General features: G+C 39.4%; 1 protein-coding gene across 1 annotated transcript in view; it reads left to right on the top strand.

The window, feature by feature from the left end:
• ERBB4 (erb-b2 receptor tyrosine kinase 4) overlaps positions 1-25247 on the top strand; it is a 401663-nt gene that overhangs the window by 263134 nt on the left and 113282 nt on the right. Inside the window, exons 17-19 of the mRNA XM_074145843.1 lie at positions 11255-11387; positions 13516-13638; positions 14792-14890. Coding sequence (XP_074001944.1) covers positions 11255-11387; positions 13516-13638; positions 14792-14890 — 355 coding nt within the window. The remainder of the gene's footprint in view (positions 1-11254; positions 11388-13515; positions 13639-14791; positions 14891-25247) is intronic.

Below are 25247 nucleotides of genomic sequence, written 5' to 3'. Positions count from 1 at the left end.
ATGCAATCTACCTTTTAAGTAAGAACTGTGAACTATTTCCTCAAATACTTTATCTTGGACTCCCAATACCCTGCCTGTGACATAGACTGTCCATTAGAAACACAGGCCATCAAAGCAATACACTTGCTACTTGCCTCTTAAAATGCTCGCTTGAATTTTCATTACATGTTCTTATTTTAACTCATAGTCATCTACTTGTAGTAAACCTAATGATGTTTATGTATGTGCCTGAAATTAAGTAGCGCAGATATTTCTTAGAAGGCACAGAAACTGTAAAGCAGCATAACGTGAGTGAAAAGAAGAGGTGGCAGTGGAAAAGTAGAAGCAAGCAAAAGAACAGAAGTGCTTTTAATTATTTGTTACCATTTGGGTTGCTTCAGTTAACGCTGTTAAGGTTCAGCCAAGTTACAACCCATAGGCTTGATGTCAGTGTTGCTGAGTATAGTCTTATGGATCATGCTGAAGAAGGGATAAGATGTTTTCATGCCTACTTTTGGCAATATGGCATATTAATCTGAAAATAATGCTGGGAGCATGGACCATCATATAGGGATCCTGTAGGTTGGTTGTTTAGAAGCAAAGAATCAGCAATGACCTGGTAGACTGGAGGGAAGAGGAGTAGTTCTAGTTGGGGAATTCACCAGCGTGGCAGTGGCCAAACTGGTCTCTTCTAGTGTTCCCAGTAGGCTTAAATCAGCCATGGGGAAATTTTCAGTTTGTTTCAGTGGGCTCTGGATGAATGGGGATTGCTTTGTTTGATTCAATAACCTTCCTTAAAAAAAATGTGTAAGTTTCAGGAATAAATTCCCTCTTTCCCTGCCCCTCAATGTCTGATGTAGGGGGAGGAGGGGAAGTAAAAAGTATTCCTGCATTAAAAATGGACTGCTAGTTGTTAATATGCGTAGTCTCAATCACAGTAAGGATAATAGACAAAGAACAGATTGAAGAGATAATATTCTAGCTTTAAAATAGTCCCATCTCCTGTAGATATGTTTTTTCCGTCCCTTGTGGCAGCGATATCCTCTGCATGTAAATGACTTGGATGCAGGCTAAGTTCAGTGCTGACTCGCCGCATCAGCTTTGCGTGAACTTTTCTGGATCGAGTGGATCAGGCTCCAAATTCCAAACTTTAGGATGTTTGAGTCATCTTTCAATCAACGTATTTTTGAAATAGGGGAGCTCTTTCCCTTTCCAGGAAAATTCCAATGAGAAAAAGGCAATGAATAAGAAAGCAAACCAAAACCTATAGCTGTAGCAGTAGTTCATCTGTATTCTGTCTAGCTGGTTTCACCAACCTTTCTGTGCTCTTCTCACTTAAATACTTATCATACATATGTTTTTGAAGTGGAAAGAGAGGCAGTCCCTCTCTCCCTTATGACAGAGGTGGGAATAAAAAGGTACCTGAGCCTTCTCTTGTTTTCTTGAGCCAGAGAGGCTGGTCCTTAGGTTTGGGGGTTTGGTGGCAGGGAGAGAGGAAGAGGTTTGTGGCGGAAAGAGGAAAAAGAGATTTTTTTTTTTATTTTTTTTTAAAGCTGGATCACCATTTCCCCACATGCTTGGCCTGCTCTTTTCTAGGAGTTTAGCAGCTATTGGAAGAGTATTTTTAACATGTGGAGGATTCGTAGAGAAGGTGGTATCCGCAGTAAATTCTGGAATGTTCTATCATACTGAAATTTGAGAGAAGGAAGAGCTCTTTTACGAAATTATCATTTGCCTTTATGTGGGCCATGCTGTACTGCAAAATAATCATAATAAAACAGCTGTTGTAGAGTCTAGGTTACTCTGAGCAGTATCTTCACCATGGACACAAGCTGTTTTTCTAATCAAGTCACATCTGTGACTACCGAGATGATAGGAGGTTACTGTGTACATAGGCACACAAAAAAATCATCAGTAGAGCTGAGAATAGAAGATGAGGATAATATTCACGAAGGCTGGTTTCCCTTGGCTTGCTTTACAGCCAGTGAAGTGAAATAGATTCTTTTGGGTGGCTGTGGATATGGAGGAGAGGAGTGAAGGTGGGTGGGTTCGGAGCTTCTAAACTGAACGTTTATTTTTTTCTCTGAATGGCCTCTGGGGAAATGCTGGCAGTGGGATGATGACTAGAATTAAGAGGAGTTGCAGGATACACCAGAGTTTCTTTCTGCTCCACTTGATAATATAAGAAATACTGGGAGATGACTGATAAGTTACAGACATAGAAGAATTTTTGGGGATATTATTGTATAGAAGATGATCCTGTATAAGCCTGGTGTCAGATGGAGGATCTCAATTTTATGTGAGTTTTTCCCCTTAATCAAATGAGATTTTCTAATGACTGATATAATTTGTGTAGGGTGTTTAGACTGAATGCTATCCTTGTGAAATAGTAGTGATAAATCTGAAAGCAGAATCAGGCATACTTAGAAATAAACTCCTTATACCCTGCTTTTTATTTACCTTAGATTTTCCTCAGTATTTATGGGCACTGGCTGCATTTATTCCCTGCTATGCTCCACAAAGATAAATTCTGTATATTTAGAACTCAAATGAGGAGTAGCTAAAATGTATGTGGAAGTTAATAGCATCATGGCCATTACTAGTATTCTAATAAATGTCTCAAATGCTATATTTATATATACATTTATATCGGCTTGGAATGAAATGTTACTATGTTGAAGTGTTACTATTTTGATTTAGACTTTGAAGGAAAAAAATTTTGATTGTGTGTGTGTATATATGTATTAATGTATGTAATACATGCACAATATATGGGTGCATACTTCCAAACACATTCTTCTACAAATCCTCCATGCACTCAAATCTTAAACATAGGTTCAAAAGATGCTTTAATGCCACCACTTGTTAAAAAACCTCAGCTGAAACCCACATAAGCACTACATTTATCACAAAACAAATGATTGGATATAAGAAACTTGAAGATCGGGAACATAGTGCAACAGTTCTGTTCTCATCAGTTTATCATGTCCTGTTTTGTTTTGATGGTTGTGGAGGGCTTTTTTCCCCCCTCTGCCGGTGCCCAGTGCCCTTAGTCTGACTGCTCACTCATGTGAAGAGGCCTGTTCACCTTGGCGAGAGGGCTCATAGGAGTGTAGATGCAGAGCTGGACCAGAAGTTGTCTGACGGAATTTAGGGCTCTCTCTAACATACAGAATCTCTTCTCGCAAAAGGGAAACATAAAGTCATAAAGACTTCAGAAGGAGGGAGTCTGGGACAGAATCTCAGATTTGATCCCCAAACACAGTCTTTGAAGGTTCCCTACGGGGAAATACTTCTGGAGTTTGGGAAAGCAAACCCTCACTGCCCCATGTGGTTCAAAGCTGGAAGAGGAAAGAATCCAGTGGTCCCAACCACTTAGACAAAAAGAGCTGCTCTGTGCTTCTTAAATCTTCTGAGTGATTGATTACTCTCAGGAAAGACTGGCATTCCAAAAAAATCAAAAGGGGCAGGTATAAAAAGAGAGATGAATGCATTTTTCAAAAGGATGATGATGATTTTTGAAGTAAAGTGAAAATGAAGGGCATGGGGTAGAGAAACGTTCCTCTTCAGCTCCTTAAAGGTAAACAAACCACCTGTGCAGTCCTACAGGCAAGATTTTGCTTTGTCGTGTATGGGCTTGGATATTTCCGATGTTGAATATCTCAGCTTCAGCAAACACTTCACTGGAACTTTAATGAATTACAAACACTTCCCACCAATGGAATTTGGCAAGTGTTTTAAAAAAAATAGCAGAAGGAAGAGCACAGTATTTAAACAGGTTTCCTTCTGATGGTTATTTAAAATACCTTTATGTTTAAATACCTTTATATTTAAAATTCCTTTATGGTTTGATTTATCACCCGACTGAAGGAAATTTATGTGTCCTGTACCAAATATTGAGTACAAAAAATTTTAGTGAACAAAGTAGTGAATGTCTAATTCATCATGAAAACATGTCCTCGGAAATCTGTTTGTTTTTCCAAATTCTGGAGCAGACACCTATCTACATAGTTGTTTGTTAACTGTAAAAAAAACTAAAGGCATGCGTTAGACTGAATCAAGCAGCCACCTGAAATGTTAATGAATTCCTGTGGATACTGACTGCAGTATTCACTCAGCTGTGCGATCACTGGTGGAGCAAAGCTGAGGGCAGGTTGGAATAATTTCTGAGCCGTTTAGTCTCGAGTTCAGCCTTCTGCTTGAGAAGTTATACAGGATGTAGGGTGAAGGTAATTGGCCTGCTTGTGTCTGCTAGAACGTGTAATAGAAACCAAAATGTAGCAATGAACAAAACGTTATAAAAATCTGCCCTGAACACCTGTTGCAAAGTGAAGGAGTGTTCCTGCTCAGTTTCAATGACCGCTTTCGTGCTAGGTTTTGTGTTCTATTACCCAGCTCCCACTGAATGTTTTGACTACCTACTGACTGGTTTAGAATGGGCGCTACCTTGTCTTTCTCCAGCTCCTCAACATGCTCTGCCTCACACTGTGCTCCTCTGTGGCTAATGGATAGAAAGCAGTGCCACCAGACAGAGTAGTCTCTCGGCATATAATGTCGTACAGGAAAATGCGCTTTATGTTTCTAGTTGAGAAAACAATGTTTTCTTATTAATAATTTCGTGTACACAGGCATAATCAGGTGACTGCAACTGGTTGCAGAGAAGCAGGCTGAGTTTATTGCTTCTAACAGGAATGCTTTATGCAGAGAGAAACTCTTTGAGCTAATGTGGATGGTTTTAGTTTCAGAGCAGTCCATCAGCGCCCATAGTCATTACAGGTCTAGTTTTCTTTATTTAAAGCAAAACGCAACTCTTCCCAAAGAAAATGGGAAATATGACAAGTTTATAAAGAGGATTATTCTTTTACTTGATGAACTGGCTTCACCTGTGAGCCTGGTCTAGTGGATTTAACTGGCTTTCTGTCACAGATAAATCACTCTATATTATATGGGGCCTGACTTGGCATATTTTACAAGGAACGTTAATCTTTTACTTAAAGCACAAGCCTCAAAACAAAATCACCGTGCAAGTTCTTAACAGTAGTATTCCTTTTTTATGTTGTGGCAGAAGAGAAAAATCTCAGCCTAAAAATACCAGGGGTGCAAGAGGTGTCAGATGGGCTTTTCAGTTTCATAGGGAGAGAAGCCCATGAAAAGCCTCTGTACTGAAACTGTAATCCCAGAGATTTCACAGTTTATTCCCAGTCAACTGTATTAACAGGGAGTTAAAACTGAGATTTCTCAGTAATTGATGGCAAAAACATACCAGAAATTTAGTTATTCTCCAAAATTGTGCCGTTCAGATTTAAAACTAGTTTTAAAGAAATCCATTGTGCAGTGTGCTAAATAATAATAAAGATGTCATAAACTTATAATTGATACATATTAATGGCTAGAATTCTAGGCTATATTAATTGTCAAAGCTATACTTAATATTTTTTTCTTTGTCCTCATTTATTTTGCTGAGTGAAATGAGGGATCCTACCTTTAAAAAAAAAAAAGGCATGAGTAGGACACATGTTTACAATTTAAGAAATGCACATGATGTATTTGTTTGCATCTTGTTGGTGTTTTGTTTTTGGTAAACACTCTGGTAACCAGATTATGTGCAAACCTTCAGTAAATGATGTCACCATATGTTAAACATTTTGATGTATCCTAACAGCACAGTTGCTTTCAACACCACATCTTGGTTGGTGGTATACTAGAGGAGGAAAGTGTGTACGCCGTCAATTAGAGACTGCAAGTCTCTATCCTGCACACGTTGTTCTCATTTGGCAAAGCCGGTGAAAAAACTTTGGGCGTACAGATGACTCGATTATAGCGATCTAGAAATGTCCTCAGATACTTGCTTCAGGAAGACTTCGGTATAAGAACCAGTGTGGGTAAGGAAATAGCAATTTTGACTGTAGGTATCTGTCAGCAGTAGCCTTGTCCAAAGTGAAAACTGTATTTGATGTTTAACTGCTGAATGGACGTAGACGTAGACTGCAACATTGTGGTCATTTTGCAGATTGAAAAATTGCAGCTAGAACTACCTGTCACCAGAGTTTAACTGCAACTTGTTGACAGTACAGTGGAATGCAGTTTGCCTAGATTAAACGGTATCTAGATTAAACGCGGAATTGGTAGTAATTGTGAGATCAGCTGTGAGTTCAAATTTGTGTTTAGACGTGACAAAACTTCCTAATCTGTACATAAATGGTGACACTAGTCAGTGCTCAAAAGTCCCTCACATTAGGTGGAGAAAGGGGGAAGGGAGCCTTGCTCTTGAAAAAAAGTATGAAACGAAGCACGTCTTAATGTGAGTAACAGTAGATGAATTCTTCCCACCCCTGGGGAGCACTGTTTCATGGTCACCAGAACACCAGGCACTCTGGAAGTTGTGGTTGTAGAGCTCTGCCAGAGGAGTGCTGCACAGCAGAGAGAAGCTATTAAAACATATACAAATTTGCTTCCCAGTCTGGTTGTTTATCTTGTATATTTTAAATACTAAGATTATTATTCCAGGATTAGTAGAATCCATTAGATCTCTAAAAGTGCAGCTTCAAATTCAGCTGAACTCCCCACTGATGGAAGGGCTGAGGAATGCAGAATGTATGCATCGTCCATCAGGAAGAAATAATGCCTTGATAATGAAAATTTACAAGAAGCACCTACTTAGCAAATATTCAAGGTTGTAATGAATCCTGTTTGGCTATATATATAAAACTCAAAGGAGAGGAAGGTGGGGACGATTGAGGCAGCCACTTAAAGCCCTCTAACAGCTTTGCTTCAAAACTCAATTTATTTACATACTGTATTAGGTGGGCTAATGCCAAAGAGAAAAAACAGGTGTTCTTTCTCAGCTTTACTCCATGGACCACAGTTCCGTTTCCTTTCCCCCTTCTGCTGCACTCACTTTCCAGTCAAGGGCATGAAGCTGTGTACTCATCTAAATCAGTAATTAAGCTTTAATACCTGGTCTCAAAGCACTGTGGAAATTGCAGATGTTTGATGTTTTGGAGCGGATGGAATGATATGAGGCCCCCTGTTGAACATCCTTGTCCATCTTGGAATACTAACTTTGAACTTCTTGTCTCAATTTTGGTGTGTGGGAGTGGGTGCTACATACCTCTAAATATGGAAACGCAGTACACATTTTAAAAGAAATATATATTATTCATTTCTCCTAAGGGAATACTAGAATCTTACTTTCAACTTTTAGCCACAGATATATGGTTTCCAGTTTAAAAGGCAGGATTTTTCATGTTGGGATTTTTTTCCCTCCCACTGCCTCCTCTGCTGCCACCTTTTCCAATCATTAATTGGATATTCTGTCCTCAGCTGAGGGGAGGGGTGCGGGATAGCAAATTAGGGTTGAATTATGATTCAGGGCTATATTTCTTGCACTGCTAAGTCTATTTGGATGAACATAAAGTCCAGAAACATGTAGCAAGGATTGTTTTCGTCCTCTGGGGTAGCTTTTCAGTGTGTGGAGGAAAGTAGTGGTTGTATCAGGAGTTTCCTGTTGGGTTTGTGGTGGAGCTGAAGGAAATGTGAACTAGGATCGACTTTTGGCTGTCCATTATTTATGCTGGCTGGGTGGGACTGACATGGAACTACCTCTGTTTGCTTCGCTGCTGCCTTTTTGAGCCCTAACAGAGAAATGGGGCCTCCAGGCTTTTAAAAATGACTTCAACAAAATGGGATTTTTTGATAGTGAAATTCTTTCTCGGCATCAACATTGCTCCTGTTAACTCTAATGGAATTATTTTTAAGTGAGAAATAGTCTGAGGTGGGCAAATGTAGTGAACTGCGTTCACAGAGGTGGTGGTGGGACAGTAATATAGCAAAAATGTAAGTGGATTAAGCCCTTAATGCCACTAGAGATAAGGAGATTTGTGTGTCCAGGTGTACGTGAAGCTGAACTGGTGCATATGCAAAAAAAGGATTGGATTAAAAAACCAAAATGGGATAAAGGTTTTGTGTCTTCAGCAGCATCTCTGACAGCAAGACATTGCAGGAATCCTTAACAATTATGTAAAAGAAAGGTAAATAGCAAGTTACTGAAATTCACCAGGGTATTAAATTTAAGACACTGCAAACATGAAAGTAGTAGAGAAATTATACAGGAGACTTGGCAGATGTTAGCAAAATAGATAGAAAAGCAAACTCAGCCTAACGCACATAAGTAAAAATAACCTAAACGAGGTAGGTTATGCACAGAAAACTGGGCTTAGAAAATAGATTGTCTGTGGTGGGAAACAACAGTGAACTGCACTGATGATTCCAGAAGGGACTGGAAGCAGTGACTTGTCACTTGGTATTGCAGCAAATAAAACACACGATTGTTGACTTTGGGGCTTAGCTCAGTAGCAGAGCGAGGAGAAGCTGTACAGTACACAGTCGCGTCCGTTTAGGTCTGTGATGTTTGTGTCTGTCATGATCTTTATGCAAGGATAGTGAATCTAAGAGTGAAGGAAGCTGATCGCTATTTGAGTTCAAAATAAAACTTCTTCTGCATTACAGTTATTTGTTTAGCATTTAAATATCTTTTTTTCTCCTCACATGTTATATGATTCCTCTTACGCTCCTTTTTTAAGCTTGCTTAATACTGTGTGTAGATGGTACTTCCTGCAAATTCAGATATAATATGCAATTACAGCATATTTCATATTAATGACTAAATGCTTGGTGAAGTTTTTGAAAATCACTTGGTTTTTTTCAGTTCTCTACTGAAAAAGATGAGGGCTTTCTTTTCAAGTCAATGAGAGTTGACCCAGTGGATCCTAAAGATTCATTTTGAGCCCCCGTATTCTGTAACAAGAAAAGGGCTGCAAAGAATTTGTAACTTCATTTTATTTTCTTCACTAGTTATTATGTCTCATTTGGAACTGTTCCCTTATTATGGTCTAACATATAAATATTTTTGGACCATTTTTAGTGTACACGGTACCATAAAACTCTAATTATTTATTTTGACAGCTGTTATGATAGTTATTAATATGCACTTTAAAGCCAAGAGATCTCCTGTGGTTTGGTCGCGTTTGTTAAAAATTATATGACTGTTCATACAGCATAAAAAAAAATAATTCCTCTGCTCAAGAACAGTAGTTATTACTAGCTCCATAGAAGTCTTTTGGTGTCCAGTGTTTTTCATAATTGCCTATTAAAGAGTTTCTTGCATCAGCGTCATGGAAAGCACATGGAAATGAAGAGGAGCATTGTTTTGTGTGGATATGCCAGGTCCTTTAATCTAAGCTCTGCACTCAAAATCAGCAGAGTAACCAATGGGATTAGAAAAAGGAATATGTCTTAAGGCCAAACTACATGAAGGAGGAGTGCCTCTGCCTGAGGAGTAGGTGGTACTGGACTTGTATTTCCCTAACATCGTAATCCGTTTCACAGCCAGACAACATTCAGCTTCCTTTATTTGCAGACTTTATGGTTTCCATCGTAAAGTCATTGAACTATAATAGGCCTTACAGTGTTGTGTAATGTTAATGTGTTTTCCCTGGGCATACGTGATAGTGGTGCTTTAATAACTAGATGTGGGAGTATGAGGCTTTGTCTCTATTGATGTGAACTGAGTGACACAGTAGGTTTGCATCTGGAGGATGAAATAGGTAATGGTCCCAATGGCTAGGCTATGTTTGCTGCAAGGGATTTTTCTTTGGGTTAGCTCTAGTTTGATCCTGTGGACATTAATGCCAGTTAGAGGTTGAAGCATATTAGGTGCATTCAGAAATGTATCTTCTGGTTGGTGTCTGAAATGAATCCAGGCTGTATGAGACCTCTCTGAACCAAACTGCAGTGATAGGGGACAGTTAGGTCAGTTTAGAGATGGGCTTCAAAACAGTTCTCAGCATAGACACACCTTAATATACCAAACCAGGTTAGACGGTAGTGCTTGCCGCCACTCAGCTTTGTGGTAGGACATAAAAAGAAGAATAAAGGGCCAGATAAATCAATTTACTATTTCTGTGGGAGTCTCCTTCCTTTAAATTTTCAATAGCTGTGTGGTACATTTTTATTAATAGGCCATAATGTATCTTTCGTCATCATTCAGACATAACCGAGGAAGGCTGTTAAAGCACAGCAGTCTTGACAATAGTTAACCTATTTCCTGTAGTTACCAGGCAGTGCTTTCGGCACCATTTATACTCTGCAGTTGTCATGCTGTCTCTTCTTACCCATCTTTTCAGCTACTGTCCAGCTGATGTTGGAGGGATGTTAAATGTGCTAGTAAATTGTTGGTATTCTGTGAAAATACCTAATTTCAGAGTTTGCTTTGGAGGCTGCTACTCATCTTTTAGAAACAGGACAGGGAGAGAGAGAAAGAAAACTGAGTCAGAGCACCTATTGCTTTGACTTTTTCTTTGGAGGGAGCCTGCTTCTCTCCACTGACTGTAGGCGATCTCCAAATGTGAGCACCAAAGGCAAACAGAGACAGTCTTTTTTTTTTTTTTTTAGCTTGTATAGAATCTACCATGATGCCAGCCTACTGTATCTTATCACTATGGAAAAACAAGTTAGTAATTGTAGCTCATGCTACTCAAGATCCTGGAAAGCCGAAAGGAGTTATAAGGAGTAGTGGGGGGACAACAGGTCTTGTGCAAAAGCTGAGTCTCTCTTGGCATTGTTCACAGGAGTTTTTTGGCTCCAACACACCGGTCTTTTAGTCTGGGATTTGGTTGTGCTGAAAAGCCACAGCAAAACCAGATGGGTGCAACCATAGCCCCTGACCAAAATGTTTGTGTGCAATAGTAATGAACCAGGAGTTCCAAGAGGGTGCGTGGTCCTAATCATGAATTACATTGTTCATATATAAATATCCTCCCCTTGAGGAAGGTGTATATGTACAATGCCTCCAGATTTGTCTGTGAAACACCATGTTTGAAGTTGCCTCTCCCATCACAGGCCCATGGGTTAATCTAGGTGGAGCCAAAGAGTAAGCATAGTTAAAGCTCTTGCAGGAAAACTGCAGGTACCTGTATCCTCATTTTGCCATTGCAGATTTGCGTTTGCCATCGAAGTGCATGTTGTATATCCTTGTCCACACGACTCTTCACATGTGCATGGCAGTTTGAAAAAAGTGGAATTGGTATATTGATTAAAAACAAGAAAAGTCATAATATATGTTAATATGTTTCCCCTGACTTCCCATTTGGACTGACTTAGAAATTCTGGTCATAAGACAGTTAATAAGCTTTCCAAGTGATTGTGTTTTATGTACCCAACCATTCTTTGGTCTCTCACTCTACCTAAAAATAAAGTCTCTGATTTTGATTGTTAGAACCCCTCTGATTGCTGCGGGAGTTATTGGTGGCCTCTTCATCATCGTCATTGTGGGCCTGACTTTTGCTGTGTATGTTCGGCGCAAAAGCATTAAGAAGAAGAGAGCATTGCGAAGATTCCTGGAAACTGAGGTGAGAGTGTGCTTCTCAGAGAATATTTGAAAAAGTATGCAGAGCTGTTCTGCTTTTATATTAAAGATGTTCAGGTCTTCAGTTACCATTTTGTGAACTGCTGCAGGACTAAACTGATGGAATGAATGAAGCTATTTCAGGATAGTTTTCTGTACAGATACAGATTCATGGCTTTTGAGGATCTACATGATCACAAAGTCATGTTCCACCAGATTTTTGAACTCCCGTCTTGCTCTCAACTGTACTTCCATCCCAGTTCATCATTATATTTAGTAGCTCTCATGCTTCAATATTACTGTTTTTCACCCAGTACATACTGAGGTCAGCTCTTAAAGACTGAAGTAATTTCAGCAAGCTCTGATGCAAACTTAAGCTCATCAGGAATGCTTAAATGCAGAGATTGGCACTAACTTGTTCCCAGTGCCTGTATCACCTTTGTGGTCCAGATTTTGTCCAAGTCTGTAGTCATGATCAGTAATAATGATGTATTCTATTAAGTCAAGATACTTCCCAGAGGAGAACCAAATGAGATTCACAGTTCTATTAGCAAAGATATGAAGTGGAGCTGTAGGACAGAGTGGTGTTGAAATGCCAGTAGTGGAGGGGGCAGTCTAGGAAGTATGTTTAAACATAACATTAAACCTTTATCTGTCAGCTACAGCAAAGGTGATTTCTATAATCTCCTCAGTCCTATGCTTGAGACACTTTGCAAGTGATGATATTTTTAAGTGAGAGTCCCCCTTGTAAGATAATAACGCTTGGGAATATTGTTAGCTAGTGATTCTTTGACAGTGCTGTTTTCTGTTTCTATCCCAAGCATCCTGCTCCCACTCATCTCCACTGTAGAACCTGGGAGCAAATGGCACATACATCCCTGTTCTGTTTGCCTAAGTATCTTTATGCTTGGCTAGAATTTGTGTTACTTCTTAAATGCTGTTCAATTGTATAGAAAGCATAACAATACTCAGTGCCTTTAGATGCATAAATCTTGCCATTGTATCAGCCCCTACTTAAGCATAAATGATTTTAAGCAGGTAGTTTTTACTGGATTTGAAGTCCATCTGTCATTCTCTATTTGGTCAGATAGAAGCTGTGGCTGACAGCAGTTACTGAGGGACCAGTCTCCCACTGCAAGTGTGGAGAAGCTGTTGTCTTGTCTTAGATACTGAAGATTAAGTCAGGAGCATCCTGAGATAAACACACAAGTGACTATAGCTTCAGCTCAAGTCTCTGTTTCTAGCTGGAGGCTGTAACAGACCTATTCTTTCTGTAGATCATTCTCAGTAAAATTCCACAAGCATTTTTTTAGATGCCCGCAACACTTCTCCCTGTCATACTTGCGTTTGTGTTCCTGTAAAGGAACAGACTACTTTTCATTGTTTGGGGCATTGTCCTTTTCAAGTATTTTTAATTTATTTTTAAAGAAGCATTGTTTTTTTCTGGCAGAGATGGTATAACATGGAGATCTGAGAGCATTTTTAACTGAATGTGCCATTGTGGCTCATTTACAAAGTTTCTTGGGACACCTTGAGCAAATTGTTTAATTATGCCATTTTGTGGTAAATTAGTGGCTGTTGTAAATTAGTATTCTGGTATAAGATATTTTCTCCTTAAAGCTGTCCTCCTGTGTGGTATAACAGAAGTTCAGAAAAATAGTCCCTTCCCCAAAACAGGGTAAGACTGTGATGAGCCATTAACTCAGTGCTATTAAAAAGAAATATGGCCAGCTTAAAAGGCACTAAAATGGGCAAAAATAGAATGTGGTGCACTAATAATAAATGCTGTATTTCTGTCATGTAGAAAATATTTATACTGCCTCCATTAGCAGAAGTCCTTGGGTGTGTTATTGTGACACCGATTCAATTTCCAGTTCATAATTCCATCATGCAACTCCTGGTGGAAATTACCACATGTTGAGTGAGGATTTTCTTTATTGAATCTCTTGGTTTCTAAGCATTGCTCATTTGCTTTTGAAGGTGAAAAATCCCTCTATAAATTGGCAAGTCAATGGTCAGTAGACCCCACCACTGTCTTATTCCAGTATTTAGTTGGATTGGTTGTTTTTGGTGTAAACTTCTGATGGGTCTTCACATTATCAAATATTTAAGACTTGGATTTTCCTTCGTAGCTTGTGGAACCTTTGACTCCAAGTGGCACAGCACCCAACCAAGCACAGCTTCGTATCCTGAAGGAAACTGAGCTGAAAAGAGTCAAGGTTCTTGGCTCTGGAGCCTTTGGAACTGTATACAAGGTAAGAGTCCTCAGTACACAGCAGTGAGTTCCCTCTTTTAACTTTTGAACGGTCAAGTTCTGTATTGGAGCAAAGCATCCTGTACTGTGAATGGGGTCATGAGCCCTGTGTGTCTGGGAAACACATAGGATAGTGGAATTGTGTGGGAGGAGCACGTCTTCAGGCTCAAATGTTAACTTCAGTTTTAATCAGGCATGCAGATATTATTTCTTGATGAGAAAAGGTGAGTCAGCCACAACACCTTTCCACGCAAGAGCATTACACAAGCTGGGCTGTCTTGATGCTAAAATGCAGTATCAAAGTTTGTCATTCTGCTCTTACGTATTGGCTTTACAGTACACTTTTGGAAAACTAGATAAACTTTGTCTCTCATTTTGCAAGTGTCACGTGGGTTTTGTAATAGTAATCATACCTTGTAAAACAATATTGTCATTAGCTAAACCATAATACTTTTTGTTTCTTCCACTTAAATAGAAAAAAAAGATTAATTATGTCAATCCACCCTTCAACAACCAGGATGTAAGAGCAGAACTCGCAGAGGAAAAAATACTTCAGTTAAAGATTTTTTTTAAGATCTGTTGGTCATGTCCATATCTCAGAGGTGTGAAGTAGGGCTTAATGAGCAAGTCAGACCAGTCACCCAGCCCTTTGGGAGCAACACAAACTTTCCAAATTGAGGTGGTAGGTCAGAGGAGTGGAGGAGGACAAATACTGCATCTGTCTTCAAACTGGGGAGGAATGGAGTAAGTAAAGACCAGGTCACTACAGCTACAAAGTCATGGGACTACATTTTTGAATAGTCAGTTTGAATATACTTAGACCATAATAAAGTGATAGAGGTGTGTACCCTGAGGTAGCCAAGAATACAGCAATAGTCAAGAAGGATGGAAAAGCAGACCAAGAGACACACAGTTTGTTAATTTTAAATTTAAAGTTTACTTTTTAGCCATCTCGCCTTTTAATTCTCAGATATCAATTAAGAAGTAGTTTTATGGAATTTTTATTATTTTCTAACATTGTGTATTCTCGGTTCTGAAGTTCGTAACTGAACTGCATAATGCAGCAAAATGCATCAAAAAGAACTGTAATTCTGAAATTCTGAATGAAGTTTCTATGATTTTTGTCTTACGTCACTTTTTTTAAATCTTTCTAGGGCATTTGGGTCCCTGAGGGAGAAACTGTGAAGATTCCTGTGGCCATTAAGATCCTTAATGAGACCACTGGTCCGAAAGCCAATGTGGAGTTTATGGATGTAAGTAAAAGACGATCAGCATCTCTGAGTCTTGGGCGGGGTGAGGGTGTGAGGGTGGGGGTCTGTGTCTTTCTGTAGTCCACAGAGACTGTAGAAAGGAATTTCTGGCCATTTTCTTCCCTTATATTTAGATAGTCGAAGGAGGCTTGTACACAGGACTGATACTGTGCTGATGTTATGCGAGTGCTACAGTATCATGTCCCTAGAAAAGCTTAGATGCTGAGATTTTGTGTGTAGGCCATTTCCCTCCTTCCCTTAGTGTTTGAGAAGCTATCTCAGTGTTAATGCATATCTATAGCATTCTCTGTTGCAGCAATGTTCAAACAAACAAACAAAGCAAAACATACCAGTGATGAAGGGTTCTCCTGTGTTTTTCAGAGCACTGCAAATTATGTATTCAATAATCATTGTAGACAAATAAATAATAAAAAAAGCTGGTTTGGCCCCATTCAAAAGGAATAAATTGCAATAAAGAGATAAAGGCTACTAGATACCTCCTTAATGGACAAAATAATGGTCAAGAATATTGTTAAAGGGGAGCAGCAGGAAGAGGAGAGCTGGTATCAGTACCCTTTTGAAGTCAACGTGCAGGGAGTGCAAGGCTGTTGAATGTGACCTGCACTCCATGTCTGATGCCAGTGGTCAGTGATATAGATTCCAGCCTCAAGATGAGGGAATTGCTGTCACTGCATGAAAGTCAGTGGAACTGAGCAGCTTGCACCCACTGAGGAACTGACCCCTGATCTGATAGAGAAATAATAGTAATATCTCCATCTCTGATATTGATTGACCTTGAAGCACTCTACAAAGAAAACATGAGGTCCTTGTTAAAAGACAAAGTTACTTGTCTGATGTTTCATAGCTCTGCTTCATCAGCTGACTTAGTTCCCTGGACCACATTTCCCTCCAGTGTATGCATTGTAACATCTGACAAATGGCTCAGAAATTATGAAGGTTTTTTAGAAACTCTGGATGTGTTAACTATGTAAGGTACAGCCACACTAGGAAAGGGAGTCTGGCCCAGTAGTAACAAGGTGAGAGAGAACTTAAAGTTACTTTTAGTCCTAGCGGTTATTAATAACCTAAAGGTTATTTTTGATCATCAAAAAAAAAAATTGGGTTTCATCATTAGTCGATATACGTGACAATAAAGAGAAATATGATGTTTTGTATCAATGCTGCATTTGATATAAGTACAGTGGTCCGTAACATCCTTTGCTGTAGTGCATTGATGACAAAGGATTTTTTTTTCTCTTTTTTGAAATAATTGCTCATGCAATTGTACAGACGTTCCTGCCATCCTCACCTCCTAACCCAATCATTATTTCCTGAAACAAACCACATTTTTAAAGAGAATGACTTAGGCGTTGTTTATGGTTTTAATGCAAATACTACTCTCAGTCTCGGAAAGGACATAGTTTTAAACTTTTTAAAACGTTGAGCTATTATGAGAGGATAACTTAAATATCTTCCATTGAAGAGTAGGTTATAGTAGAAAAATATGTTTTACAAATTCTCACCCCAAGGCTTTGGTCAGTATAACTATCCTGGTGAAACTTGGTACTGTTTACTGGTATTCGTTTATGAGGAAAATGTAAGTGTGCATATGAAAGCAAAATGCATCAGTTGTGATTTCAGTTAAAAGAGTATTATGAATAGTCATTGATGGTTAAAAGCAGTTCTATCAGATTTTTTAAAGGTATTTAGGTGGCGAAGTGCCATTAGGAATGTAGTGGGAGTTAACTCTTTCTTAAATAAGTGTCTGACGTGTTGGCTGTGAATGGGAAGAGGAGGTTAGTGGAAAGGAGGTGTCATCATGTGAATCACACCCTTAACTTTCATTTTTTTGTACTTATCAAGTACGGGTGTGCTTTTATCAGCAGTTACTTCTTACTTGATTGTGTATGTAATTGTACTTGCAAGTAAAACAGCATTCCTTTCAGAGAGGCTCTGGAAAAGGTAAAGCCTCTTGTAGACAGCAGTTTGTGTAGAGAGAGTGTACTTGGCACACTTCAGTGTCTACAGAAATAGCTGATATAGATGTTAGTGGCATTGTCCATAAACTCTGGTTAAAACTTCTAATGTTGGCAGAATGTAAGTCTAAAAGTCCTGAAATTCTGCTAAATGTTATGCTAAAAGAGTAAAGAACAACAATTTAGCTACTGGGCTGTCATTTCAGCACCTTGAACACTCACTAATGGATCTGTAATGACTATAATGGTATAATGCAGGATGTTAGCACCTGCTATGGCCAAACACCTCCCACCCGCCTGCCGTTGAGGGGATGATGAATTGGCCATCATCAAAAAATACATCCCATATTTGGAATTTTTCTTTGGGGATTTGCAGCAGAGTCTGTTTTCTGGGCTTCCTCCACACATTCCCAGCTAGCTCTTTTTCTTTTACTCTGCTTCCTACTTTCTTACACAGTTTTTATCACTGCAGTAGTCTATGTCTGTTACAACAATGCAAGCTGAAGTCTACTAAACAGCCCATACCGCCTTCTCCAGGGCAGAAGCAGAATGTACACGTGGACTTCTGTGGATTTGCTTTCACTGTGCAGAGGTTGTTGCTACTGTTTTGTAAAATGCAGGTTTCCCTTTTTTCCACGTATTTCTGAATACGTATTATCTCTGGAATAATTTCACAGTCTAAAGAATTTCCTGTCAGGCGTTGAAACGGTTAGGTGCTTAAGTTGTGGGGCGTAGTTTCTCCTCCCTGCTTGGCTGCTCACGCTTCATTGTCCCAAAAGGGTGCTGGAATTTGAATTCAGAGTACAGGTGTTCTTGCTACTGGTCTGCCTGCAAGCGTGTCTGGGAGGGGAGTTGCCAGCATACGTGGAGGGTATTGGGAGGGAAGGATATCCTGCTCCTCACCCGAAGGCTGGTAACAGAATATATGTGGGTCCTGAATTTTAGGGAGGGAAGAGAGGCTTGTTGTGAGGAAAAAAAGGCAAATAATCACCTAAGAGGCTACTTGATACTAGAACAGGGACTTATAATTTCATTTGTGAAAACAATTTCCCCTCCTCAGCCTCAAATTATTTGACTGTTATGATTGTCTGATAAGTCAAGTAGCCATTGGCCTGATAAGATGGTTTAACATCAAACCAGATGCTTGACTGATAATGTAACACATTCCAAAGTCATGCTGCAGTTGGAAAGCATAGCAAACCACCTTTGAGACTAAAAATATGTATCTTTAAACTAGCTTGTCGTTGGGAAGCAGACAATTGATGAGGGCCTTTCCTCTCTAGCCCTCTAAGCTCTGTGTTTCCAGGAAATAATCGTGAGCTGTGATTCTGTCCAGGGTTTTGATCCACTTACAAGCTTAATCTATCCTCTCTGAACTTAAATGCTCCATTATCTGTTAGAAAATAATTAGAGGCTGCAAGCACAAGCCTGCATACACAGAGTTCCTTGGGAGTCCCTGAGCTCATTGAGATGAAGACAGTTTGACTGATGGTGGTCAGCTGATACTGGGCCAGAAGCTAATAATAGAAGGCAGTGCTGCTTAGCTAGGTGAGAAAGTTAACTTGGGAAAAATTAAACTGAAGGGTTTGGGATTTATGGTTGGAAATAAATTTCCCATTCTCATTTGTTTCCTGGTAAGAGAGCTTCAGAGGCAGTTGGTTTCTTTTATGGTTTTATAATTAAGATCTAGGGAGCTTCCTGACTTCGCCTGGACTTACTGTAGCTCCCCGCCGTCTGTAGTAGCAGCGTTCAGTGTGCTGGAGAGCATTTGTCAAGCGAAGTGTAAAGGTAATAAGTGACAATGACCTCCACCAGGCATGCAGCAAACAAATTAAAGCTGCATATAGAAGGCTGATACCTACACCTTTTATTTATGTCTGGCCTAATTAACTATATTAATAAACCAGTCAGATGTCTTGTACTGCAAAAAGAAAGAGAAAAACCTTTTCCTAAATTGTAAGCCTGTCCTAGAGTAAAGACAAGTCCTCCAGAAGTATTGTACTTGCCTTTGGTTCAGAGGTTTCAAGAGGAAAAAACTGATGTAGCTGGCTAACGAAGGAGAATTTTATCTCCTGTTCAACTGAAAACCCGCAGAGATCTGGATAGGTCTAGGTGCTTTCTTTGTTTCTTCAGACATGTCTAGATGCTGTTGTAGAAAGTACACTGGCTCTACAGCTAGTCAGGTGGGGAAGGTGAGAGAAGACTTACCTTTTCTTGGTTTCTACCTTTGGCATTAGATGTAGGAAGGTTCTAAGCTGAAGCCTCCTTCCCTGGTCCAAGCGACTTCCGTAGAGTCCTTGGGGCTCCCTACAGACACATTTTGATGAACAATTTCTCAGTTGACACAGGTGTGTTTACACTTAGTCTCCTTGTAAGATACTGCCTTATATGACTATATAGGTAACCGGAGAAATGTTTGTCTGTCCCTTGAATTATTTGTAATTCCTCGTGTACATCTCACTTCCTAGCCAAGTGTTTGACCCAAGTTTTCAACGGTCCATGTAGATGCTTCTGATACTAACATTAGTTGGATAGGACATCCAAGCACCCCAGTCATTCCACTGACTGCATGGCTGCTTGGGAAATACAACCGAGTTAATCTTGAACCTCAGTTTAAAGGGCAGCTTTAGGATCAAATGAAATCCTTTATGGCAGCAGTGCAACATTTTTTGTCATCCTTATCTGCTGTCATTTGTGTAAACATCCTCCTTTCCGTCTGGTATAAGGGGTAAGGAGTGGGTCTTTGTAAGAATAGCTGATAATGAACAACAATGTTGCTGTGCTGCCTGGCAGCGTGCTTCAGCTGTGATTCAAACAGGTTTTCACTCCATCATGTTAAGTTGCTGAGGTTGGGTGGCAAGGGGTGACCTAGCTCATCTGACTATAGACTTCCTTTTGTGCAGCCTCCCCTCTTCCTCCCACTTACGCACACGGTAAGTATAGCCACTTAGGAGGGGGAGCTGTTTGCCTGTCAGTTCCAGGCACAGAAGCTCACTGTGATTGCAATTACAATTTCCAACTTGTCCAGAGATGCCAGAAATCAAGCTGTCCTTGAGAACTCTGCATACCATGCACAAGCCCCGAGAGTGATCAGCCTCTACAGAAGCTGGAAATCTGATCACTACTGAAGGTTAGCTGTTTTCAGTCATCTGAAGATTAACTATTTCAAGGCCACATTTCTGTTATTTCTATCTTAAGTAATAATTTTCTCTGTAAATGTTTCCTTACTGCAGTAGTTTTTCATTCCATAGTATGCGAGGGTAAGATGCGTGTATGTGCAGGAGGTGTGTGAATTTTCCATGTGTAAGAGCATATGGCTGTACGGAGAAAGTATATACAGAGAAAGGCTTAAGTACAAGCACAGACAGATAAGCCAGGCTGTTTGGAAACAATTGTGCTAGCATAACGCTCTAACTGGAAAATAGAGTGAGGGAAAGAGCGTGCCTGCTACTGGTGATGGGGAAAATCTGAGCCCTGTTGAAATCGGTGGGAGCTGTGAACTTACCAATGAAATCAGCAGGGCCGGGACTTCACCTCTAGAGTCATCCTTCCAAAAAGTCTGCCACAGGTTTAAGAGGGAATTACATGCTTTAGTGAGTGATCGATGTTACAAGTTATTCCGTAGTGAATTAGGAAGTATATTCTGAAGCTTTTTGCTGATGGCGATGAAAGAACTCTTTATTTAAAGTTTGTATTGCCTTACGACTTGGAAGCCCCACATAAGGTTGGGTAAATCTGTGCGTGGGGAGAAGATCAGGAAGGAGTGTTAGTTTGTTCACTGGGAAACATAGCTGTGGATTAATTGAAACCATTAAAAATTCTGATCAAATTCAAAAAGTAGTTTTGGCTGTAAAGAGTGTGTATGTGTGAAATAAACATTTTGAACTGATGTATTAGGATTTCTTTTTAAAAGTATGAGGTGCACCAATCACATGGTTAATACTTGGTGTTGCTTTGAAGTGTACATTTGAGCTTGGTTATTGAATCATGAAGTCAGTTATTTGCTTAGCTGGATGTGTTATTGTTATGAAGGTCAGGATCCCATAGTTGCCACTGTTTTATCAGGACACAGTAGGAGAGAACTTTTTTGGAAAAGTGTTTAGAAGTTGAACAGGCAAAGGATGGGAATATTAAAAAATAAAAAAGGCAGAGAGGCGGTGTAATGAGTATCAAAAGTGATACACAATAGTTTAATTAGGAGGCTTAATCAGAAGCTCTTGGGATTTGTATTCTCATGATGAGTTTTCTGTTGCTTTCTGACACACCATGTGTCTCTAGCTCTTGGCATTGCACTTTATGTTGCCACCCTTTACTACATGTTAGATCTGAAGCTGAGCCAGAGTACTCTCCTCCAGCTTCGTATTTTCCCAGGACTTATGTACTTTGTATCTGGATGTGAGCTTTTAGGAGAGCAATCTTCGGCACTTCAGTAAAAATTTCTACTGGGTACTGTAAGGCCATGAGTTTTGGGGACTCACCTCCCAATGTGATAGTGCCTGCAGGTGCTGGTCTTTTTATTTGCACAACCGGTAGATGGTGTGATTTAGTGCAAAGGGGAAGATATTAGCTGCGTAGGAACAGTTCTTGCTGGAGTGGTAGGCTATAGATGATGCCTTGTAATTACACACATGAGAAACCGCCTTTAAACATCAGCAAAGTAACTGGGAACACTGGAATTCTTTGCAGAGTCTTCCTGACATTCGGATGCAAAGCACAGAAATAAAATTGACAAAACTTAGTAAAATGGAAGATAAGATTATTGAATAATGCCTGGCATGTTAGAAGAAGCGGCTAACCCAGATAGCCACTTTTAAAGCAAACTTTGGCACCTAGAAATGGGCAGCTAGTGCTGACTTACCACTAAAAGAAACCGAAAGCCTGTATTTAAGAAACTTCCTATTGCTTTGCATTTTTCCTTTGTGCCTCCAGCTCACATTAGCAATATAAAATAGGTACATGTTAATGATTAAATTCCTAAAGGGCAATGCGTGTGCCAGAAAGTTGCCACGCTGATAAAAAAATGCAGGTTTTTATGGGACCTCTGTTAATAAAAAAGAGGTACTGTTTCCACAAGCTTCACACTAATGCATCCCAAACAAGCCATCACTAGTTCGAGGTTAACGGTGGATCTAATGAGGTTTCAGGGAAGGACTGAAGAAGAATGCCTTGATATTTAAGTCAGAGGAGCTGGCTGTAAAACTGTACATATATGCTAGCTAATAATTTTTGAGGTACACTTGTCTGTGATTTAGTTCAGTGCCAGATGGGCAGGCTGTTACATATCAGATCTTTCATGAAAGCAGGCTGATGGGGCTGTGTGTCAGCTAGAGCACAGGCTGCAATTCACAGATCAGCAACAATGCAGAAAGTGAGCAAGGGCACAGGGCCCTGGAGGATCAATGCATTGTATTTGTCATACTTGGTTTTATATTGCCAAAGTGCCAAGTCAAAGTTAAGGGAGAACAAGGGGTTTTGTGTTGCAGTGAAGAAAAAAAAAAATCCGAGACCGTTTTGTAAATGCAAATATTTACACTGTGTCCATTTTTAATAGCAATTTAAGGGTACAGAAACATAGGCTTTTAGGAGCTGAACTGTCAAAATATATTTTATCTTCAAGTTATTTATATTTTATTTATTATTTTTATTTGCTTATTTATTTATTATTTTTCATTTATAGTTTATCTTCAAGTATTCTAAGAAACTGTAGTTTGGAATACTTCTCCCTTAGTGCTTTATTGCAGATAACTCTTCAAAAATTGTTTTCCATGTCTCAGTGCTAATCCAGACACCTCTGACACATCAGCAGCTGTCATAGACTTATAGAAATGAAATAATTAACATCTGTTCATATTAACATTCTACATATTATTGACAAGTGATAGTCAACTGTCCCTATCGCTGCTTGTCACATAGTTGTAATGGAAGAAATAAGACAGGGAAATCTGGTACCTGACTGGCTTGCTGATAAACTTTGTAATATTCTGCCAATACCTTTTAGGCTTCAGTGCAATAACTAGGATAAACAGAGATAGAGCTGAGGTCACAGTGTGGCTGGCAGTCCACGGAGCAGTAATTGCTGGTTTGAAATGCTTGGTCCTTCAATACTGAAACTGTCGTTCCAAAAATAAAACAATTTTGCAGAGCAATATTTTCCATATTAACTTTGGTGTTGCTTCTCATTGTAATATACGGCATCTCTTGCACCTGTTAAGATCAAAATCCTTTGTGCTGTGAAAACATGGTGAGCTTTTCCCTGTCCTGAAAGGCTTTCAGTCAAGATAGAATCAACAGATAAAGGCTAGAGAAATTATTATTATTACACCCATTTATAGATGAGACTCTATGAATTGCAACACAGATCTCATAAACTCTAAACAAATTATTTAATGGTTTTTTATTAATTTTTATTTTTAATTACGTTCTGATGTTAAATTGACTTGGAATGTTTACTTAGAAAAGCAGATACTGCATGAGATTTGTTTTCAGACAAAGCTGTTTTATCTAATTACCCACTGAGAATGTGTCTAAAATGTTCTTTTCAAGCATCTCTTGTTAGTAGGTACTTGCCCCCAAGTCACGTATTTTAAAGAAGCTGGATTATGCTTGATATAAGGCGAACTGTGTATTAGCAACAGAAGAGAAATAGGTGTTCTTACCTCATAAAAGGTGATTACAATTATGTCCTGAAGGTTTCTGCTTTATATAGGCTATCAGGTTTTTAAGTGCATAGGCGAATCGTATTGTACAAAATAGAATGAAGTAGGTTTCAGGTAGACCAGAGCCTGTTGTTACCACAATGCTTTACATGACAAATGATATAAACATGTTTAAGAAAATACAGTTACGTAGATTTTTGAGCTATATTGACAAATTGCAGCTGTGTTGCATTTGCTCAGTGCTAGCTTCAAAGGCATTCGTTGACTGACTTACATTAGGTAAATCCTGTGATACAAAGCAGTATTGATGCAATGGTAGGAAATGGCTGAGGTACAGTCAAGTAACAGTTTATCAGATGGAAATGTAAGATCTCAATAAAGCAGGGGAAAGGGGAACAGGACTAGCTAAAGGCAGTTCCCCAGGTTTGCTACTGAGTGGAGGTAATGTCAGTCCATAGGCAACCCCCAGGTTGAATGTATCTGGAAATGTTCTTTGCAGTGCCCTTGGGAGTTCAGTGGGATGATTTGTAAATGGTTATAAAAGCAGAATTTAGCTCTGTATGTTTTCTGAAGCCAAGTGAATTGTTGGGCTTTTTTTAAAATGAAGTATTGTTTAGGTTGGTGGCTAGAGTTACCTGCTAAAAATACAAGTCCTCCGAGAAGTTATTTTAGTAATGAAAGTGTTTGGAGGAGGTTTGGAAAGAGATGTTTTTTGAAATGGGGAAAGAAAGTGACTTTCCTTGGTGAAATGTTTTCATGGCAAAATTAACTTGCTGGAACAAAAAGGAAGAGTTTCTGCTGACGCTTTTCAGTGAGAGATAAATTCCTAGAAGATGTTTTAGAAATATGTTAGTGATTGTAATACCTCTTCTGTCATTTTCTGAATGATCTCTGGTAGATTTCTATTTTGAAGTCATTGGTCATTTTGAAAGTCAGTCTGTGTTTATTAGGCAGGAATTTGGTCAAATCCAAATTGGGATACTGAACATTTTCCCATGGCATTCAGCTGTGGACAGCAGGGAGAAAGAGTGAGAGAACTGGGGATTTTTTTCTTTAGCTGATTAAAGGATGGGAAACATATTCCAGTGGTAGGTCTTTTCTGAGGATCTGAATGCTGTGTCCTGTCCGATTTTAAGCAGAGCAGGGAGATGCTTCTGGTTCCTCTGTGACTAATCTCTTCTATCAGGGGAGAGCACAATGTATGTTCTTGACAGTGCTGTCATTCAGATGAGAACATAGATCTGAGTGAAACTCTAGACTACCAAAGGTTATTGATGTTGATGTTTATGTGACAGCTTGGCGAGCTCTCAAAGTGCCCTATCTTCAGAAAGTGTCTTAAAACTTGTGTCACCAAACAAATGTTTCTAGTTCAACTAAAACTTGCAGATCAGCCCTCTGTTCTGCAGTTGAGCTGGTGCTGAGTGGCACTCACTTTGTGAGTGAGTCACCATTCCATGTGGACATAAAAAGTGCCACATGGGGAGAGCATTTTCTTACTCAATATCCTTATGTAGCCCAGTCCTGAAAGACATTAATGTACAGAGATGTCTGTCTCACTTCCCTGCCTGTATAATGAGACAGAATTTCAGGCCACTTTCAAATTCATATTGGCCTGCCCATAGCTGGTGACTGATACCTGTTTGCTCCTTTTCTACATAGTCACAGCACAGTCCAAACGTGCCATCTTTGTCTACTTCCAAAACCTCCTCTCCATGAACATTCCTGTAA

The sequence above is a fragment of the Numenius arquata genome, chromosome 3 (assembly GCF_964106895.1).
Source record: "Numenius arquata chromosome 3, bNumArq3.hap1.1, whole genome shotgun sequence".
Taxonomy (NCBI): domain Eukaryota; kingdom Metazoa; phylum Chordata; class Aves; order Charadriiformes; family Scolopacidae; genus Numenius; species Numenius arquata.
The sequence above is the reverse complement of the archived record's forward strand: the minus strand, read 5'-3'. Positions and strand labels throughout refer to the sequence as shown.